At 48.7% G+C, this 21,046-nt stretch overlaps 1 protein-coding gene across 2 annotated transcripts in view; it reads left to right on the plus strand.

Moving 5' to 3' along the window:
- IGSF3 (immunoglobulin superfamily member 3) overlaps window positions 1–21,046 on the plus strand; it is a 77,733-nt gene that overhangs the window by 35,339 nt on the left and 21,348 nt on the right. The window contains exons 3-6 of one of the 2 annotated variants that reach the window (XM_085240539.1): window positions 12,296–12,706; window positions 13,978–14,367; window positions 16,046–16,447; window positions 18,982–19,386. In XM_085240539.1, coding sequence (XP_085096665.1) covers window positions 12,296–12,706; window positions 13,978–14,367; window positions 16,046–16,447; window positions 18,982–19,386 — 1,608 coding nt within the window. The remainder of the gene's footprint in view (window positions 1–12,295; window positions 12,707–13,977; window positions 14,368–16,045; window positions 16,448–18,981; window positions 19,387–21,046) is intronic. The other variant, XM_085240548.1, reaches the window with a different exon arrangement.

Here is a 21,046-nt window from a genome sequence, read left to right on the forward strand (position 1 = left end):
TAATCTCCTTCTTGGCACCTGATTATTTGCTTCTCTGGGGAATGCACACGGCTCTGCCCATTGCATGTTTGGAATTCCCATCTCCCTGGCTTTAATCCCCATCTGGGAACGATGGCTGGTGCCGGAGGCCCAGGCCCGAGCCTTGTGCTCCTGGTGTCTGTGCCCAGGTGGGCAGCTCTTGGGTATCACAGGGAAGTGATGCACTGAGTGGAGGCCAGCTTCCCCAAATGGTTCCTAATGATTCCCACAGAACAGATAAGCGTCAGCGTTGCTGCTTTGCTGCCATCCCCATCACATTGCTGTTGATGTCCCTCGTCCCCCCTGCTGTAAGCAGGGCATAGGGTGTCCTCTTGGCACCCCTTCTCCCAGCTCTGTGAAAGCAAGTCTAGGCTCCACACTCCCATCGCTGCTCCTCCATCTGCCCTTTGGGGTGCTGAGTTTCCTGCCTTCCTCATTCCCCTTTCAGCATGCTTCTGTCGGTGTGTCATTAGCTGCAGCGAAGCATCACTCCCAGGAGTGCTCTCTGGCTGACATTAGTGGCAGACAGTGACTAAAACAAAGAGACAGCTCGGTGTGCACAGCATGTTCGCTTTGTGCATCTCGTGCTCCTTGCTGCTGGTGGGAGCTCAGGAGGGATCGCAGATGTGGAATAAAGAGGAGAGCTTTGAACAAGTGGCACCGTAATCCCTCCCTGCCCCCTCCCTTCCATCCCCCCTTTTGCAGACATTAGTTTGATTAAAATTGCATGAGCCCGCACGCGGGCATGTTTTATTTCATTTATTTATTTCCTCCTGGCAGAAGACCGTTTTGAGGTGCCAGCAAGCAGCTCTGTCCTGTGGGAAAGCATCTGGAAAGCACTGGGAGCAGGATAAGGGGCTTAGGGGTGCTTTCCAGGATTTGTCCTGTGCAGTGTTCATGGCCTGCTGCTGTGGGGCTTGTTGTGCTGGTGGGACCTGCTTTTTCTGTGGGATGCTAAACAGCAACATGTGCTCCCCTACAGAGGGAAGAGAGGAGCTGCATCTCTTGGCAGGAGCCTGTCCTGTGTGTCTGGGGATGGAGGGGCTTCCCCTAGAATAAAGAAACAGGGAAGTTATCAAAACACTGAAAAAAAACCCAAATGCATCATCTTTGGTTTCTTTTTCCAGCCAGCTTTGAGCACTTTGGTTGTCAAGGAGTGAAGTCATCGCTTCCATAGCAAGGACGTGCCCTGAAAGAGGCTGTGCTGAGCTGCCTCCTGTGCATCTGCAGCTTGGGTGACGAGGGTCCCTGGGTTGGGTGAGAGCATGGCTGCTCTACCGTGCGTGGAAGGGAACTGTGGGCCATTCGGGAGAGGTCAGCATCGCAAAGCAGCAGGTGAGAGGGAGGCATTGAATTTCAATCAAGTAGCAGTGGGGAATGAAATCTCCTTGCTTATAATTCAAGCTCCCAGCTCGGGCATCCCTCTCTTTTACCTTGGAGCAAATCTCCTGTAATGCATAAGAAACAGCTCAGCAACTGCAGTCCTGCCTGCCATTGAGGCAGAAGCTGACGTTTATTAAAGACATGCAGAGCTCTATAAAAAAATATTTATGATCTTCTTGAACTTAATCATTACAAGTCAAATATTTGAATAGGTAGGGGCAAGCATTTGATGATCCCTTTCATATTTCTGCTTGGTTACGCTTGCTCCGTGTGTATCTGGATGCTTGGCCGGGGGCAAGAGGGAGATGAGGGATGAAAGGGACTTAGTACAGAAGGGGAAAACAGGAACAGAGTGGAGAAAAAAGCAAATGAAACTACTGAAGGTGAAAATAATAATAACGGTTAGACTGGGGGGGACTGAGAGGAGGCAGAAGAATAAAACTGGGCCTTTGAAGAGAAAGGGGATAGACAGTGAAGCCTTTTATTAAAAATTAAATGGTTGAGTCTGAAGGTAAATGAGGAACCTGCAAAGAAGCAATAAATAAATAAATAAAAGAGGAAGACAGGAAGGAGAGAAATACTTAAAAGGGAAATGAGAGGTTTTCGCAGGTGTGTGCTGTTGAGCATGTCAGCAGAGAAGCTCCATAATCACCTCTAATATGTGACAGGTACTGGAGGCTTTGTGAAAACAAACAAAGCTCAAACCTTGCAATTATTTGCCCCATCCTTGGAGATGCTTCAGGCTAGGTTGGATGGGCCCTGGGCAGCCTAAGCTGGTGGGGGGCAGCCATGCCCATGGCTGGAAGTTGGGTCTGGGTGGGCTTTGAGGTCCCTTCCAACCCAAACAGTTCTGTGTTTCTATGATTATCAACCTCTTAAGTTCTACAAATTCTTTTCACGCTGGTTTGTGTCACTCTTGGAGGTTGAGTTGGCGTTGGCAACTTGGACGTTGATTTTTTTCTCACACTGTATGAGGCAGTTCTTTTTGGATTTGACCTGTGTCTCTTTAAGACAGATTTGACCAGTCTCTTTAAGACCCCCTCCTCCATGTGGACATCCTTCGATTATCAAAATAAACTGCATGGATTGACGTATGCAGTAAAACTATTTTAACATGCAAGTATAAGAGGCTGCATTAGTTTAACTGAAATCACTTTGCATGGATTTTTCTGGCGTAAACCAGTCATTAATAGATCCAGGATGTCTGGGGATGATCGAGTAGTCAAATAAACTTGCAGTGAATTTTAAGGGAAAATGGCTTTGTCTCTTTTATGCTGTTTTTTTTTTCTCAGTGATGGTTAGAAGAATGAAGGTTTTTCTTAAACAAGGGGTGTTTTTGCCTTTTTTGATCACTTCCATGCTTGTTTATGTTAGGGGAAGCAGGGTGCAGAAATGCTGTGCAATTCATTTCACTGTAGAATGATGACATCTAGAAGCAACAGCCTGGTGGAACTGTCTAGAACCTCAAGTGTCAGCCCTTTTCCCATCTTTGCAAATGGTCCACAGACATCATGTCTTCCTCAAAGAAGTTTTCTCCCAGGTGTTTTGTTAATAGAAATAAGCCAGGACTTAAGAGCTCTCAGAGTCTGACAGAAACTCTCTTCCTTCATTGATTTCCCCACTCTTCCTTCTGTGCTGCCATGAGTTCTTCCGTCACCCTTGAGTCTGCCAGGCACAGGAGACCAGAATACCTAATATGTTCAGGCAAGGCTTTTGGAAAAAGTACAGAATAATTAAGAAAAATAAATCTTTCTTGTCATTTTAATGTAGCAGAAAAGGGAACAGCCAAAAGCTCTTTTCTTCTTCCTTTCCGAAGGTTATGTTTACAGGAACTTAGATACAATTTGAAATATGATAGCCTTTATAACTGGCCCACTTTGTAGGTCTAGGTTTTGGGGAACAAGACTTTGATAGGCAAGGTGGGAGTATGTGTCCTAGCTGCACCACGAACAGTGCTCCTGAATCTACCTTTGGTGGTTTTATTTTGTTTGAGTGGATGAATGGGTCCCCACTGGTGCTGATACCAGGGCTGAGTTTTGTTAAGAGTTCTTTTACGAAAGAAAGAGGGGAAAATGTGAGTAGAGGGACTAGTAAAGCTTGATTTCCTGTGGTTTTTGCTTCGTGGTTGAATTCCTGGGTATCTAATAACATGTAATCATTGTTTTTCCTTGATTTGGATATTCCCATGGTTGTCTTCAGGGTTACTTCTTTGGTGTTTGAGGTTTGAACAAACATTACACTATTTTCCAGAGAAATAGTTCTGTGCGGTGGGTATCTCCTCTTCTTCCTCAGCTGTTTCATGAAACCAGTGAGAATTTGTTCTGAGACCACTATCCATCTCTCCGTGTTCATATCCAGTTCTGCTTGCTTGTGTAAGAAAAAAAAAAAAAAAAAAAAAGCCATTTGGATCAGGTAGTTAAGAGAAGTTGTCTCCCCAGGACACAGGTGATAAAAGATCATGTATCTTATCGGGCTCCCAGTATGTTCTTTATTTGCATACCATAGCTCCTCTGCATGAAGAATCTTGAGCCTTCAGCCTTTATAGGTGCTTGTGAGACAAGCTGTTATCTTGGTTGGTGGTGGAGAGAACAAACAGACGCTGAGCAAGCTGAGCTTCAGGTGAGGAGCAGGCAGAGCTGGTGGCATTTCTGGATGGGAAACACTGGATGTTTCCATTGTGCTGTGCCTTTCCCAGCCCCTGAGCATTAGCAGCCAGCAGAGCATCTGTGCTTTGCCTGGGCTGATTTCTCAGCCTGCCTCCACTGAGGGCACGCACTCGAGCAGCAAAGCAAGCGGAAAGCTTTGTGCTGGTCATTTTGCCATTTACCTACAGGGCGGTGAACGGCAGCTGGGAAGCTGACAGCTTTCAGCACCTTTTGCACTTTGATGCAGTAGCAAAACAGGCACTGACTGGTAAAAAATGAGCTGTCTGGAGACCTGGGAACAGCAGCGTGTCAGCTGTGCTTGGCTCTCGCTCAGAGGTTTCACCAGTAGAAGGCTGGAAGCACTATAAATAAAATCCTGGATTTTGCAGGAGTCGGTGATATTGATCCTGCACTGGAGGCATCGTAGAAACTTCCTATTTACTAGTTTATTCTTGACATTTTCTTTGCTTTTTTTGTTTGTTTATTTGTTTGCTTTAATGCACTATTTTGATACAGTGTGTTCCTTTGGATTAATGATAGCAGCACCAAGAACATCTTGATTTAATGGACAATTTATTTCCTGAATACTTAAAATTTAAAAGTGTCTCCTTGTTCAGCACTACAAAGTGTGTGGGATAGCCTGGAAAACCTGGACCTGACCTCTAGAAGACCTACAAATATATTGCAAGACTCAGACCTACCAGCCCGTGCCTCACGTTGGGAGGCAGAATTCACTAAGGGCAGAATTCAGGACCTTTGGTCTTTGTGAGATGTATTACTGACAAGCCATAAAAATAGTTAGAATATGTCATTTGTGCCAGCAGGCACTACTGAATGAGTAATTTCTGCCTGCCTGCTTGGCATCGGAGCGGCTGTCCTGGAGGCAGTGAGCAAAAGGATTTCTTTGCATACCTTACCAGAGCAGTGTAGAACTTCGTGACAGAGGCATCATCATTTCCATCAAATGGTCCTCATTTGCAACTTTCCCACCACCTCAAGAAGCCCTCTTCCCTTCTTCACCTCCTTCAAACATATCACAGTTGGTAGGCAAAGCGGTGTCCCCTTCTGTAGCTGTTGGAAGGGTGCTGCTCAAATCCTGTAGGCAGTGCTCTGCAGGAAGAGCAACTTGATGGTGGCCATCTGTTGGTGGGGTGACAACCAGGGAGGTCAGCTGGAGTCTGAGAGAAGGGAAAGGCACTGGGCGTTTGGAGATGCCCAGACCAATGGGTTATAAAGAAAAATACTTTTATTAAAAGGTTTCAGGATAAAGATGCCCAACAGAAACACACAGAAAATGTGTGAGCCAGCCTAGCTTTTGTGGAGGAGTTGATTGCTATGCTGAAGCAGGAGAACAGCTGTTAACAGAGTCTCCAGAGCACTACCAAGCACAGCACTTTGGCTCCTCTCTTCCTGTCATTATCCCCTGTGTCCTAAATCACTGCCACCTGAGCTAAAAGAAGCTTGGAGCATGAAGAGCTTAAAGAGAAGAGATGGCTGTTGTGTGTGTAGGAGGCAAGATGATAGAAGTACAGTGGAAAGAAACTCATTGGGAAAATGGATTTGCAATAGTGGATATTATTTGGACTTATCTGTGCAACCTTTCTGTGATTGCAGAAGTCTGTCAGCTACTTGGCTGAATTTGCTTGTCTTAATTCTGCTTTGTGCTGTCTTCAGTGCAGGAAGAGAGCAGGTGTTGTTTGTGGTTGGAGAACTTGGCCTCCATCCTGCAAGGGATGGACTGTGCCTTTCATTCATCATGGGGGTGTTAGCTTCAAAGTAACAGCTCTGAGCTGCCAAGGCCTTATTGGAAGAAGGTGGCTTGGAAATGTCCAGAAGGGGCAATGTCCTTTGTTCCAGCTCCAGAAATAACTCCAACTCATGCTGACTTCGCGGCTTGGTAGACAGCTTACTGTCTAGTGAAGATGTGTATATTTATATATTATGTTATAAACAATTTCCATGCTTTGAATGGGACTGCTAGAGAAAAAAAAATCCAATTGTAGTCTCTATGGGATCTTTTTGTTCTTTGATTTCAGAGCTTTCTGTGTTCTGCTTATACAATCGTTTGAGATGGAAGGGACTCATAAAGCCCAACTCTGCAGTGGACAGGGACACCTACAGTTCCATCAGGTGCTCAGAGCCCTGTCCAGCCTGACCTTGGATGTCTGCAAGGATGGGGCTTTATCTGCTACCCCGTGGCTGTCAACAGTCTGCTTAGAAACAAACATGAAGATGTGATTCTGGTCTCTCCTTGCCTCTCTGTGCAGCAGAAAGCCAGCACTTTTATTTTATCTTCCCTTGGGAACTTAAGACGTAGACAAGGGCTGAATAGAAATTAGGCCTGTAATGTAAATTAAACCTAATTCTGTCCTTCCTTTGGTGCTTTGCTTGTGGGGACTGAAGCGCTCTATTCTTGCGTGATCAGTAGGAAGGAGGGTTTTGGAGGGGATGGACAAATCAGGGTAGGAGATTCAGGGCCAGTTTTTTGGAGGCATGCATGCACTGCTTGCCCACCTCTGTTGCTGACAAATGCCTGCTGAGCCCAGACGGGCAGACGCTGGTCTCTGGCACAGTCAGTTCCCACATCTCTGCTCGTAGGCTCTCAAGTGTTGTTAAGTAAAACACATCGGCTTAACCCAGTGTGAAAGAGGTGTGTACTCTGCCCTTGTATTTGCAATGGCTTAGGCTTGCATTAAGCTGCAGTGGCTTGCTGGTGGCTGCCCAGCTCAGGATCAGAGGGAGCGCTAAACCCTCAGCGAGGTGAGTTCTGGAAAAAGGATTTGGGAGCTGAGTCACCTCGACTCGCTGCAGGAGGTCGTTGCCTCCGCTCCTGCAGCGCTGCAGCCATGGAGCAGGACTGCAAAAAAAGCATGCATGTTTGGAGGTTTCTCTCCCTACTCTCTGTCTCTGCCACATGCTTGGGCTCTTTGGAAGCTTCTGCGTCCTGAGCATCCCTGTCCTCAAGGCTGGCTCCAGCTTTGCTCTGGTTCATTTTTGCTTAATGTAGAAATGATGAATTTCCCTGCTGGGTGCCACCTCCCCCTTTCACATGTCACTCCTTTCTGGCTTCCCTGTTCTGTTTTCTTTTAATGAATTCATTTGAGATTTTCACCTCAGTTATCTGTCCTAATAACCAGATGCTCCTCAGGATGCTTTGGGACTGGATGTGTGGGAAGAGCTGGCTGCCAGAAGCCTGCCTCTTGCTGCTTTGGCTGAGAGCACTTCTGCAGAACAGGGGCACCACCCCTGCATCAGGAGTAGGCAAAGGAAAGGGCACCAGCAACTCGGAGGAGCACTGGTCCTCACCAATTCACTTGGGGCTCAGCATGCTGCAGCTGAATGCTTCCCCAGGATAAGCTGGTGTATCCTAATGTGTGGCACATGGAGTGTGCTGGCAGGGAATGTGCTGCTGCCAGGGTATGGGTGCAGCAGGACCAGGAGGAGCGCGAGTAATGGGTAGCATGGGGCAGAGTGGGTGTGACTAACAGGCCCCATAGCACCAAGGGAGAAGTTCAGGCCCTGAGTCAGAAAGCCGAGCTCATTTGCAGTTCACATGTCCTCCATCTGATTCTTCTCTTCCCTTTCTTCTACTTTCTTGTCTTCCGTGCCCTTTCCCACTGTCTGTCTGAACTTGTCTGGCTTTGAGAAAAGCATTTCTGTCGCTGTAATCACTCCAGCCAGTCATTAATGTACAAACAAGGCTACTATTGTAATCTGGGGATTTATTGCTGGTGCTGTGAAACAACTGCAGTGCCATCTCACTTACTTAACTCTTCAGTTCCCCATTCGCCTCTGCTTGCGGCTGGGTTGGTAGCAAGCTGCTCTTTTAGGGAGCTGTGAGTGTGCTGGTTTGTTGCTTTCCTGCTTTCTTTGCTGAATACTGCAGTAGTATAATTGCAGACAGTTGCAGTGTTTCACCATGGATTTTTTGGTTGTGGAGCAAGTAAAAGTGACTCTGGTTGGGCTTCTCATCCGAAGCAAGTCATAAACGTTCACATTGGGATTACAAACATGTTCTGACCACTTTTCTTTGTATCCCAGCACAAATGCTGCCTTCCTTGTCAGGATCCTGAAGGGAATCACCAATTTTAACAAGTACATTGCTTCTTTTTAAAAGGTGTTTTAAAAATCAGTATTTTTTCAGTTCCTTTTATTTCAAAGCTGCCTTTACTTATCCCCACTTTTCAGACAAGACAGTGCAGGTTGGGCTTTGCTGGAGAAAAGTAATCTCCACCCCGAGCAGGCTGTTGACCTTTGTGAATTTCCCCTGTGACACCAGGAACCCATCACTACATGCTGCTAGATGAGGTAAAGGACAAGTTTTGTGTGGAGACCGTTTCTCATGCTCCCCTTGCTCTCTGCTGAAGGTGCCAGGGATTTCTAGGAGGGATTTGAGAATAAGGTGAGCGGAAGGTATTGTCAGTGCACTATCTGCTTGGTTTTGTCCACATGCAGAGGTGACATTTGGGGGTCTTCATTCTTTTTGCAGATATAGCAGCATGTTTTCTTCCTCTGAAGGCATTCCAGGTAGGAAGTGCCTGGTGTGCTGCAGCAGGTATGGATCGGCAGCATGAGCAGCTAATTGCCAGGAATGAGGGCTGGAGAGGATTACACCACTAATCTAGGTATCTGTTCAGCCTTATTGCTACCCCTCCCTGTGCTGCACACACGTGCAGATATTTGGTTCCCATAAGGAATGGAAATCAGGGTGTCTTCTGCTGCCTCAGGGAAGCTTGGGTGGTGGGCTCCTGTCCTTTCTGAATTGTATTACGATAGAATCACACAGTCATTTGAGGTGGAAGGGACCCTTACAGGCCATCCAGTCCAACTCCCCTGCAGTGAACATGGACACCTACAGCTCCATCAGGTGCTCAAAGTCCTGTCTAGCCTGATCTTGGGTGTCTCTGGGGCATCCACCATCTCTCTGGGCAGCCTTTCCTGTGTCTCACTCCCCTTATTGTAAAAAACGTCTTTCTTATATCCAGTCTAAATCTTCCCCATGTTAATTAGAAACCATTTCCCCTTGTCGTATCACCACAGACCCTGCTGAAGAGTCTGTCTCGTTCTTTCTTACAGCCCCCCCTTAGATACTGAAAGGCCACTCTCGGGTCTCCCCAGAGCCTTCTCTTCTCCAGGCTGAACAGCCCCAGATTGATGGTGCTAGCACCATGCTTTGTCTTGAGCAGCTTTTCTTGCAAACACAACCGGAGGGATGGGAAGGGGGTTGGTGGCACTGAGCTGGGATCCCTGTGGGGCAGCAAGATGTCACAGGGCAGATGGAGACATAACTCTTGCACTAATTCCTGTTAAAATCCAGAGCGGTATTTCTCAGCCAAAAGCAGCTCCCTGGGAGTAGGGAGTGCACATATTTGTTCTTCCTAAGTAGTTCACACTTGACGCTTGGCAAGCTTAGCTCTGTCCAGAAGGTTGGAACTGGGCAGTTGGGGACACAAAGTAGCACCATGCAGTGCCTCCAAAGTGTCTTGGAGGGTAAAAGCAAGAATGAAACCCAAGGGAGGAAGAGGCTGGTGGGTCTTTGCTTGGCCTTCAAGATAGCCCTGCTGTGCTGGCTGCCCTCTTTAAGTAGCTTTACTCCTGAGGAGCCTGCAGTATAATGCTGCCATAGAAATGAGTGATTGTTACCAGCCCGAGCCACTGGCTCCCAGCCTGTTGCTCCTCGTTCATCGCTTAACAAGGAAATGGCATCCCAGCCAGGTTCACTGCTTTGCCTGGGAGCACATGAGATGTTAGTAGCTCCCTGATTTGTGGCTGGCACAGAACAGCTTTGCAGCCTACTCCTTGTGGATGACTGAGGTTTGGATAGCCAAGAACAAACCAGAACAAACCTGGGGAAAGGGGAGACACCTGGGTTTTCTTTGTCCTTTTGAGGTAAAGTTCAGGAACTGGGGCTGGTTTTGGGGTTTGGAGGAAAGTGTGTTGGAGAGCTTGAGGTGTGTAGGGAGTCCAGAGTAGGGAACTCCGGTATGTACTCCTGGAGACTGTAAGCCAGTTCTTTAACCTGAAGCAAACACCTTCATTCCTAATCTGCCTATACTTCTGCTTTCTTCTTGGGTGCTCCTCACTTGTGCCTTGTTGAAGTGTGTGTTTGAATTGGGTTTGTCTGCAGTTTGTGCGTGCAGCAGAGGGATGCTCATGGGTATTCCTGGGAAGAGGGGACTGGGGAGCACAGCTGGGCTCCTTCCTCCTCTTCCTCTTGGCAGCATGGCTCTGGGCCTGTCCCTGGCTGGGTCCCTGACACCCTCTAGTGGCAATATTGACATCTAATATTTCAGCAACTCCTCAAACTTGGGGGTTGTGATCACCCCCTCTGCAGCAACTGGTGGCTCAGGGCTAATAGGAGATGCTATATTTCTTATCCTGCTGACTCGTGACATCAGTGAGGGGTGGGCTAAGGGCCAGACTGTGCGCTGGGAGAAGCACGGTGCAGGAGAGAGGGGAGCAGAGAGACAGAGCTACACACTGGGTTTTCCACCAGAAATGCATTTTGCAGTAGCTATGGTGTGTAAGGTGCTAATCCTCCCACCAGGTTATGTCCTGGAAATATGGAATCCAGTTGGCACAACAGTGCCTGTGTCAGCCTGTAAATAACTTGGAGAGTGGGATGGCGAGCAAGACCTGGCTATAGTCCTCCACTTTCCCCTTCCCACCATGGGAGCCGTGGGCAGCTGCTGCCATGGGCTTTACATGGGGAAAAGGCTTCCTCTCGCATTTGCAGGGCTTTCAAATCAAAGGAAGGAGGATGGGCAGAGCACTCCTTTCACCCATCATTGTAGGGTGGCAGGTATAGGAGAGAGCTCTGTCTGTGAAGCAGCCCAGTGGGAAAGTGACTCCAGAGAGATGACAGTGATCCGATTTAATTTATTTAAACAATCTAAGAAAAGTTATAAGAGTCCATAGCCGGAGGGCTAAAAGAAAGGAGCTGTGCTGCACTGGAAATTATTCAGAAAGGTTCAGAATGAGAAATTGAAGTCTTCCGTGCAGGCACAGTGAGCTGGTGAGTTTGGCTGCCAGCTGCCAGCCCTGCACTGCTGGGGCAGTAAATTCCTTGGGAAATGGACACTTGGTCAAAGCAAATGAGCTGGGCAGGGCAAGTAAAGATTTCCCTCTTGTTTACTCCATCTTGTGGCTTTTTTCTTCCCTCTCTTTGATTTTGCTGCCATAAATAACGCCAGCAGTTGTCTTCATGGCAACTGATTGCTTTCTCTAGCAGTGCCTGAATGAAGCAGATGCAGCTTTTGGCAACGTAACCAATTTTGTCAGATCTTCCAGTGTTGTCAATGAAACTGAGCTGAGATGTGTTAATGATATTTCCCTGGTGCGTGGTGGAACCGTGGGCACTGACAGGTTCACTAGTGCTGCCTTGTCTGCAGACTTTAGGGGAAGGCTTGCATTGCTCCTTCTGTGTGATGTTTCCTGAGACAGCGAGGAAATACTTCCTTCTAAGAAAGCCTGTTTGCTGAGAATGTGTCCCCTTCTCTCCATGTGTCACTGCCTGCATCCAGAGGGCAGCCATGCAGGCACAGCAAAGTGACACAGCTGGGATGGGATACCTCCTGGCCTCAGCTTGCACTGATATGCCCCCCTCTGAAACTGCCATAGAGAAGACATGACAGGGCTTTCTGTCCCATACCACGTCCCTGTTAGTGCTTTGTGCCCTGTCCTGCTGGTTGTGTGACCCACTGACTTTGCAGCAACAGTAGTTCACCTTGTGCCCAGGCTCCTCACAGGCTGGGCTCCTGGCATTTTCTCCCTTTTCTCCTGATAATCGAAGTGAAGCTTGGCTGGCAGTTTTGTTAGTCAGTGCCTGGCTGTATCTCTGTCCCAGCAATTGAGTTGCTGCCCTCACTGGAGCCAGTTTTCTCTGAATGCAGGATTCAGTTCCCTCCAAATGCAGAAAGCCTTCTGCTTGGCCTGAGGGGGTCATTAAGATGTGAAAGGATATAAACAAAGGAGAGGTGGATTGCATCTTCTGACTTCTTTATGAGGGAAGATTAAAGGAGCTAAATACATTTAGTTTGGCCAAACAGTGACTAAGGGGAGAATGGCAAATGGGGGCATTGGAGTGGCTGAAAGATGTGGGCAGGAGGGGGTTGGGAAGGACGGGCTTTTCTTATGATTAATTACAAGCAAAAAAAGAAACCTTTCCTTTAATGCATCCAGGTTGTAGTCCTTTCCCTGGGTCAGCGTTTCAGCATCCCTCACGCTAATGCTCTGCTCCTTCCCTGCAGTGATCCCTGACTCGCTACGAGTGACCGCGGTCCCTCAGACGCTGCACAGAGTGGAGCGCGACTCCCTGGAGCTGAAGTGTGAGGTGTCCAAGAGCACGGCCCAGCACAGCCACGTCTCCATCTCCTGGTACCGGCAGCGAGGCGGCGAGGCACCCGTGGAGATCATCTCCCTCAGCCGCGACTTCGTCCTGCGGGCCGGGGGCACCTACGCCCAACGGCACGCCACGGGGGACGTGCGCTTGGACAAGGTGGGGGAAACCACCTCGAAGCTCACAATCTACAACCTCCACCCCTCAGACCAAGGCGAGTTTTACTGTGAAGCAGCTGAGTGGATCCAGGACCCAGACAAGTCTTGGTATGCCATGACCCGCAAGCGTTCTCAGGGCACCATCGTCAACGTGCAAGCAACTGGTCAGTGTCTCCTTTCTCTTTTCTTGCTTGGCTGGGTGGTGGGAAAGAGCAGAGGTGGAAAGCAGCGCCGTGTGTTGTTAGGTTCCCTTTCAGCTTGCTGTTACTGGCAAAACAAATGAGTCTGCAAGGCCAGCTGCAGAGTTCCCCTTGGTCTGAGTCACACTTAACAGTGGAGGTGGAGCAAGCCCTGCAAATCCATGCATGGTCTGGGATTTCACTGCCTCAGACTGTGGTTCTCTGTTGAGTGTATGTGGGATTTGTGGTCTCCTAAGATAAGCCCAGCAGCTACTAGGGTGCACTCATGGGCGGCAGCTGCTCCTGGAGGGGTTGCTGAGGTCCCTCACTGTTGGTAACCCAAGTAGGACCAGGGTAGGCCCACTTTTCTCAGCACCGAGACCTGGACCTGTGGCATCTTCTACCACAGTCTCCGCTTTTTTCCTGCCACTCCTGGTGCAGGGCAGCACAAAGCCATGTTTTGGAGTGAGGAGAGGGGTCTCTTTCTGCCTGGTCATCTGACAGGTCCTCTGCATGGCCTTTGGAGGTGTCTGTGGCTGCCTCAGCCCAGGCTCCTCCTCTGCTACATGACCTTGCTTGAGAGGAGCTGGCAGGCTGAAGGGCAGGGAAGATGCCAGCAAATAGCAAGCAGGGAAGAATGAGGCAGGAAGGAAGCTTGATGGGAGACCCTACTGCCTTATGCAGTCAGTGATCTGGATTGAAACGGGAGCTGAAGCATATACCTTGGGCTCTTGGTGCTAGTATAGGCAATGAGAATTTTGGGAAGTGAGGAGATAGGAGTGACAGAGCAGAAAATAAAATGTTTCTGTATTCCCTGAAGTCCATTTGCAAGTCAAAATCCTTCCACAGTCAGCAGCACAGGTTCCTGCTGAGGATCTAAAAACCTGAATGAGTGTTTTTTCCTCTCTGATATCCCCCCAAAGTCTTTTGGCCCTAGCTGAGCTGATGAGCAGGGTACAAGTAGAACCAGGCTCCAGAGCACATCCCTCTGTGCCGCTGGATCCTGGCCTGACAGCAGAGCTGCTCCCAGGAGGAAGGGCTGGGAAAAAGGCACTTTGGCTGAGGAGGCCTTGCAAATTTTGGCTGCTGAGCAGCAAGCTGCCTCTCATAGCTGAAGCAAACCTCTTGGCCTTCCATATTGTGGGTGCATGCATGTGTTGCAGGAATGCAGTAAGTTGCAGCCACCTAACATGAGGTGCGCTGGTTCCCTGGGTTGGCTTTGCCAAGCTGACTTGAGCTGCTCTGTCTCTCCCCAGATAAGGAGTTCAGCGTCAGGCTGGAGACAGAGAAGCGGATGTACATTGTGGGTGAGCCGGTGGAGTTTCGGTGCATCCTGGAGGCACAGAACATCCCTGACCGCTACTTCTCCATCTCCTGGGCCTTCAACAGCTCTCTCATCGCCAGTCTGGGGCCAAACGCTGTGCCGGTGCTTAACAACGAATTTGCTCAGCGTGAGGCTCTGGGCCAGCTCAAGGTAGCCAAAGAAAGCGACAATGTTTTCGTACTGAAGATCTACCGCCTCCGCCTTGAGGACAGTGGCAAGTACAACTGCCGAGTGACTGAGCGGGAGAAGACTGTGACAGGGGACTTCATTGACAAGGAGAGCAAACGGCCAAAGAACATCCCCATCACCGTCCTGCCTCTCAGTAAGTAGGGACCTTACCGCCCTCTCCCAGGACGCTGCCAAGAGCCCTGCTCTGCTGGGCAGCCAGCTAGTGAGACTGTGGTGTGTCCAGCCCAACAGTGCGGGAAGGGGAAGAGTAAAAGTTTGCATGTTGTGCAAACTTGAAATCCCAATTGGTAAGGCATTTTTCTAAGGAAGGGTAAAGCAAGAAGGATGTGTGCTGTTCAGGTTCATAGGTGAGGAAAATGCTCCCCACCTCTGTAATCACCCCAGCCTGGCAGTTTCGACCATGAGCTGAAAGTGTGTGTAACTTGCTCCTTGCACCTCTGCCCTCACATTGCCTTGTGGAGAGCCAGCTGCTCTGAAACATTCAGCAGGTGTAACAGCAGGCTCGTTCCTGGTTTATCCAAATTGGTGCTGAGCTTCTGCAGACTGTTCAGTGGCTGTTGTTTGGTTGTTGTACGGGGCACTGGGCTTTTGCCCTGCAATGGGAAAAACTAGGATTCACTTCCTCCTCAAGCTCTGCTTTGCTCTTCAGAATAGAGCCCTGTCGTGGTCGCTGTGTATCTGCTAACCTTGGTGAAAATAGCCATGCCAGAGGCTCACCTGTGTGCCTTTTGTCTTTATCAGGCAGATGTGATGAGTAAGGTATATAGCAGAGTAAGAAAAGAGGGTCAACTGACTTGATTTGGTCTCTATAATGCAGGTAGCCTTGGCATGGCAAACTAGGCAAGTGTTGCCCCAGTTACCCTGACAAGAGAGTTGACCAAACAGACTGAAGGAGTCTGGGAGAAAGTTTACTGCAATGTTTGTCTCTTTTCACTTAGGCTTATAGGGAAGTGCAGCCCTTTCCTCTAGCTTTTTTTCTCCTCACTTCTCAAAAATAAATTCTCATTATTTTCTCTCTTACCAATATTTGGTCTCATTTGTTTGGCATTGAAAATTACTCCAATTAGAAATCTCACACTGGACAATTGTCTAAAATACAGTACTTCCAGCAAAGCCAAGCATGTATAATTACTGAGATTTCTTACAACACCAGCTCTAGGAACAAATGTGATTTTTCAAGGGTGCTAAGTGTCCATAATTCTAATGGAAGACAGCAGGAGTAACCGGCACTCACTATCTCTGAAAAACTAACCATAGAGCCTCACATCTCTGGGAAGCTCAGAATGTCAGTGTTTTTGATGTAACTAAACATTGATAGCTACCTCTAGCATTGGTAGCAATGCGAGCTTGCGACAGCTTCGCCCAAAAGGTGTTGCAGAAATGGACGTGGCAAGATGCTGATCAGATTGACACCAACTGAAAAGCCCAGAGAGTTGGAAGCTTTTCTTTTTTGCAAAGCCAGTTGCATGCCCTGCATGTTATAGCAACACAAATTCCCTCAAGCTTTGCTGAGACCCCAGCCTGGACCTGCGACCAGAAAACGTGGCTATGTCTCCTGAGCCATAGGCAGAGATTTTCCCCAGCTTTGGCAAACACCTCCTTTGAATGTGCAAGTCACCAGGAGCAGCTCGCTGCCCACAGGCTGGTTTTGGATGTGGTCACGCTTGAGCTTAAGACGTGCCTGGACCCAAATGCGTGGGCAGTTTCCTGCACCTGGTAGAATACCTCTCTGGCCGGCAGCGTCCTTCTTGCAGACTGAGAAGTGGCAAGTGTGTGTCATCTCCCCTGTGTGTATGCATTTCTCTCCTTAGAGACCAGCATCTCCTTGGAGATTATCAACAATGCCAGCAGTGTCTTGGAAGGGGAAAGCCTGCGCTTTGGCTGCAATGTGCGTTCAAATGTGGGACCCCAAAGCCGCCTCTCCGTTGCCTGGCAGCTGGTGGACAAGCAGAACCGGCGAAGTGAAATTGTGCGCCTGGATCGAGATGGCACCCTGCAGCCCGGCCCGTTATACGCTGAGCGCAGTAGCTATGGCGGCATCCAGATGGAGCAGGTCCGGCCTGGCTCCTTCACCCTGGAGATCTTCAACAGTGTCAGGGCAGACGAGGGCCACTACGAGTGCCGGGTGGCCGAGTGGATGCGGACACTGGATGGGGAGTGGCAGATAGCTGGGGAGCGACACGCTGGCACGCCAGTGACCATCACTGCTCTTGGTGAGTACTCAAGGTGTGGGGGCAGAGGGGCTGTGCCCCCTTGGAGCCTGGCCCACCCCCATTGCCGGTGGAATGGAGGCACTGGCTGACCACCTGCAGCTTCTGGATAGATTGGTGCAATACTTCTGCGTGTCCTGTGGTGTTTGAGGGCAAAATCTGAGGGGTAGCTGTGGCAGGGGCAAAGTAGAGGGTGGCTGAGGAAGGCAGAAAGTGGCTGTTGTCCTTCCAGTGAAACAAACTGGCCGTACCGTGATTTGCACTGACAATGGTGCCCTGCGTTCCACCAGCAAGGGAGCTGAGCTGTGGGAAGTGAGGTGGTGGTTCTCCATCTGTGACCCATGTGCATCAAAACCTCCTTGCGTGCCCTGGGCAAACCTCAGCTCAGCTCCCTAGACCAGGAGAAGGAAACACCAGGTATCTGTTGGCCCACCCACCAGAAATCATGAACATCTCCAGCAGCATCAGAAGCCCACAGGAGCCACGTACTGGGACCGGTCCTCATTGCCTCTGCTGGGAGGCCCTGAGCAGCTGGTCCAGAACTGCACCATTGCTTGAAGCCAAGCCAGATTAGAAGCCGTAGTCGTTGAGTCTGGAACTCTGCTCTGCCAAAGAGCTCATCTATTTCAAACATGAACGACATCAGTGTAAGGAAGGGGTAGGTAGGACGTTAGGGGTTTTGCACAGACTGTATTACTTGGGTCCTGCTCAGGTCTTGCTATATCAAGTCCTGGATCGGTTCCCAAAAAGTTCTGCAGGAGGCTGAAGAACTGATGACTGTTCCTGCAAGGCCACTGATTTACAGAATGCCAGAGCTATAAACAATTGGGGTGTACTGTTGAAAAGTCAAGATATAATTTTAATTTTTTTTTTTATTCTCTACAGTATTAATCTTAAGTTTTGGCATGATGTGTGAGAGACCAGACTTTAAAGTCATATAATACTCTGATTAAAATCTTGCTTTTTTCCTCCTTTCCTCCCCTTTGCTTTTGACCTTCTTTCAGAGGCTGTTCTGTTTAGAGCTAGAAAGCATTGCTGTAAAGCATCCAAAAGCAGTTAAGGACCTTACTTTGTGAAGAACTAAAGGCAGGCTCTCAGCTGGCAGTGTCTTTGTCTTGGGATCAGTGGCATTTGGCCTGCTGTATGTCCGTGTGTCGGCCATTCTCTTTATTCTGCAACTTCGGAAGGTTTATGAGGGTGAAATAATGAGTAGATGAAGTTGAGATTTTAAAACATATTACTTTTAGTCATGCTAAAATTTAAGATGCTGGAAATTGCCCAGCAGTTCCAAAAGGTGGGATTGGAAGGAGGTTGTCCCTCTACCTCCATTCCTTGTTCCAGAGAAATTTCTGACTGTTGAGCACGTCCTGCCAAGTTCTAAGAAGGTCTTCATTCTATAACTAACAAAGCTGAAGTAGCTCAGTAAGATTTAGTGACGAAAATACCAAATACTATTTTGCTACTGCCGAATCTGAGATTTTTTTTTCAGATTAATGCTTTTGAAATGTCTTCAGAAACTCAAATGGAAGGTGCTAAGAAAGAATAAGAGAGTTTTATTGCTACCAAAAAATACTAGTAAAAAAAAATGCAGTAGGTTTAGTGACACTCACATTTCAAGTTAAGATCTAATGGCTTGCTAGTCTGCCAGGGTAAAAAACTCTTTAGCTGAACCAGCACAGATGATATTTAAATCCATAAATCTAGATACTCTGTGGTTCTGAAGCAACAGCCAGAAGAGGGATGTGCTTTCAGGTGAGACTACATGTGCTTGGACTTCAGAGGCTCCCAAGCGCATAGGAAGGGATTTCAGTCCTCAGCTGATGGAAAGGAGAGGGCAAGCAAGGTGAGAGATGGAGGGAATACCAAAGCCTGCCTGGACACCCAGCAGAGCCCTCCAGGAAGAGAACGCTTCTTGGAGAAGCTGCTGGCAGGGAACAAGGTCCCTCCTATATCTACAAGCTGTGCTGAAGTATCAGAACAGAAAGTATTTTCTCTCTCCAGCTCAGAACAAATGAGCAATGGAAATTCCCTGACCCAAAATGTAAGGCAGTCAATTGGGAATATGTGATCTTTGCTATTTTCAATTTATTAATAGGCTGCTGGTTTGAAACTCCTCTTAACCAACAAAGTACTGGGGGTAGACAAGTAAAAATGTGTTGACTGGCTTGTGGAGATGGACATGTGTGAGGATAACTATATATATCATAGAACCATAGAGCTATAAGGCTGTGATCTGGAAGAGAATGGAAAACGTGCTATGTGGAGAAGTAACCAGCTTCTCTCACTCAAATTGCTGCCATCCTGGGATTCCATAACCTCTGCCAGGTTATAACTTCTCCAAAATGTGGAAGAAAGCTGTTTCTTCTCACTTTCCCCCACCTTTTCTCACCCAGTTGGGGACCTGGAGTGGGGAAGAAGGGGGGAGGGTCCCTTGGCAAGAGATGGCTGTGAATCATGGCATCTACAAGTGCTCATGCTTGTTCCTCATGCAACATCGAGCCTTGTGTTTCAAGGCCCTTTTCTCCCTCTTTTTGCAGAGGCTGGTTTTGCTGTCACAGCTATTTCCCGCACCCCCGGGGTAACCTACAACGAGTCCTTTGACCTTCAGTGCATCATCAAACCACACTACCCATCCTGGGTGCCGGTGTCAGTGACGTGGCGCTTCCAGCCAGCAGGCAGCAGCGAGTTTCACGACCTGGTCACCTTCACACGTGATGGTGGGGTCCAGTGGGGTGACAGGTACTTGGGCTTCCGGACACGTACTGCCATCGAGAAAGCTGAGTCTAGCAACAACGTGCGCCTCAGCATCAGCCGGGCAAGCGACACGGAGGCTGGCAAGTACCAGTGTGTGGCTGAGCTCTGGAGGAAGAACTACAACAGCAGCTGGACTCGGCTGGCAGACAGGACCTCCAACCTGCTGGAGATCAGGGTCCTACGGCCAGGTAAGTGCTGAGAATACACAGGGCGGCAGATGGGAGGTGCGTCATGGGATGAGTACATGCCAGTGGATGTCTGTCCAAAGGATGGACAGACCCTCTTGTGGCTGCAACTGATGTCAGACCGTTGGGAAAGACTTGGGTGGGACTTTTTGGTGCTGGATACATTGGAATCTCTCTCTCCACCTTTGGGAACTGTGTACTTTCTTTGCTCCTCATGTGCTGTTCTCAAGGTTTGCTTCTGGGAGGTAAGGTGGGTGAGGCTTCATCAAGTCTCTGGGCTGTTCCTGCGAAACGAAGATGGCTTTCAGAATGCCTCCTCCATTCATCAGAGTGGACTCTCATAGAAGAGGGACAGGATCAAAGAAGAGTGATGCTTGCACCAGAACCTGTATGTGCACACCTATCACAGGGGGTGTGCTGCAGCTCTTAGTAACTGGCTGTATCTCTTGCACTGTTGGTGACATCTTCAAAAGCAGCTAGTGTTTAAAGAGCCTGACTTTCTTCTCTGCTAGAAATTGAGCTCTGTCCAGCTGGAAGTCACCAAGTCCTTGGTGCGCACCACTAGGCGACAAGGATCTGGCTTGGCAGGGGCAGTCAGAAAACCTGAGAAAACCTGTGCAGACAGTAGTGTTAGGCACCTTTTGCAGGCTTTTTTGCTGACTTCTTGGTGGGTGGTGCCCCTTGTTCTCCTTGAAGGCTGCCAAGACATGAGGTCGGGGTAACTGTGGAACCCTGCTGAGCAGAATGATTTACTGCTGCCTCGGCCTTAGGGCTGGAGTTCTTGTTTGAAGTGAGGCTTTTTGCACCTTCAGACTCTTGGATTAGGTCTTTGTAATACTGTCAGTCCTGCCCTCGTGTTCCTGTGCAGAGGAATGCCTCCCTAGGGTTTGTCTTCTGGCTTGAGGGTTGTTTTTCTCCCCTCAGTGGCTTTTTTTGTACTCTTCCACCTTGCATGTCTTTGCAAAAGTCAGGAGATGCTGCATGCTCTCTCATGAGTTCTCTACCTTCTTTCTTCCCTCCCTCCTTTTCTCCCTCCCCTCCCGCCTCCCTCCCTCCCTTCCTCTTCCCTTGCTCTCATCTCCAGGTTAATCTTCTCCATTTGTCTTGATTATCCTGCCTTGTGAGACGTTTTGCTGCTCTCAAGGTCATGTTTCTGATGTTCATCATTTTTGCATATTTCCCTATGAAACAGCAGTGACTGGAGATGGTCCCTGGAGTAATACGCTTCTTTATGGCATGTCTCTGTGCATGCGTATGTGTGTGAGACAGGGAGGAAGAGAACCTCTGTATTACAGCTCAGTGTGGCCAGGAGGACGTTTAAACTATGCTCTGGCAGCCAGTTCCCCTACTACTGGTGTGGTAACCATCAAGTGGTCAACAGAACAAGTGACTTAGGTCTCCGTGGTTCTTAGCACCTCTCGCTGTCTCTTCTTCAGAAGGGGTCGTTTGGGACCCTGTACAGAGTTGAGTGTCTGAGAATGCTGTCACAGTCCAAGCCTGTGGCCCCAGAAATCCCATCCCCTTAATCTGATATAACTTTTGTCCCAGTCTCCTTTCCTTTGCCACTAGCCCTAAGCCCCTGCCTTGACCCATATATCAGCGAGTTTAGGGTGAGCAATCTCCACTACAGATCTCTTAGGGGATATGCAATGAAGAGGGCATC

The sequence above is a fragment of the Meleagris gallopavo genome, chromosome 1 (assembly GCF_905368555.1).
Source record: "Meleagris gallopavo chromosome 1, MGAL_WU_HG_1.1, whole genome shotgun sequence".
Classification (NCBI taxonomy): Eukaryota; Metazoa; Chordata; class Aves; order Galliformes; family Phasianidae; genus Meleagris; species Meleagris gallopavo.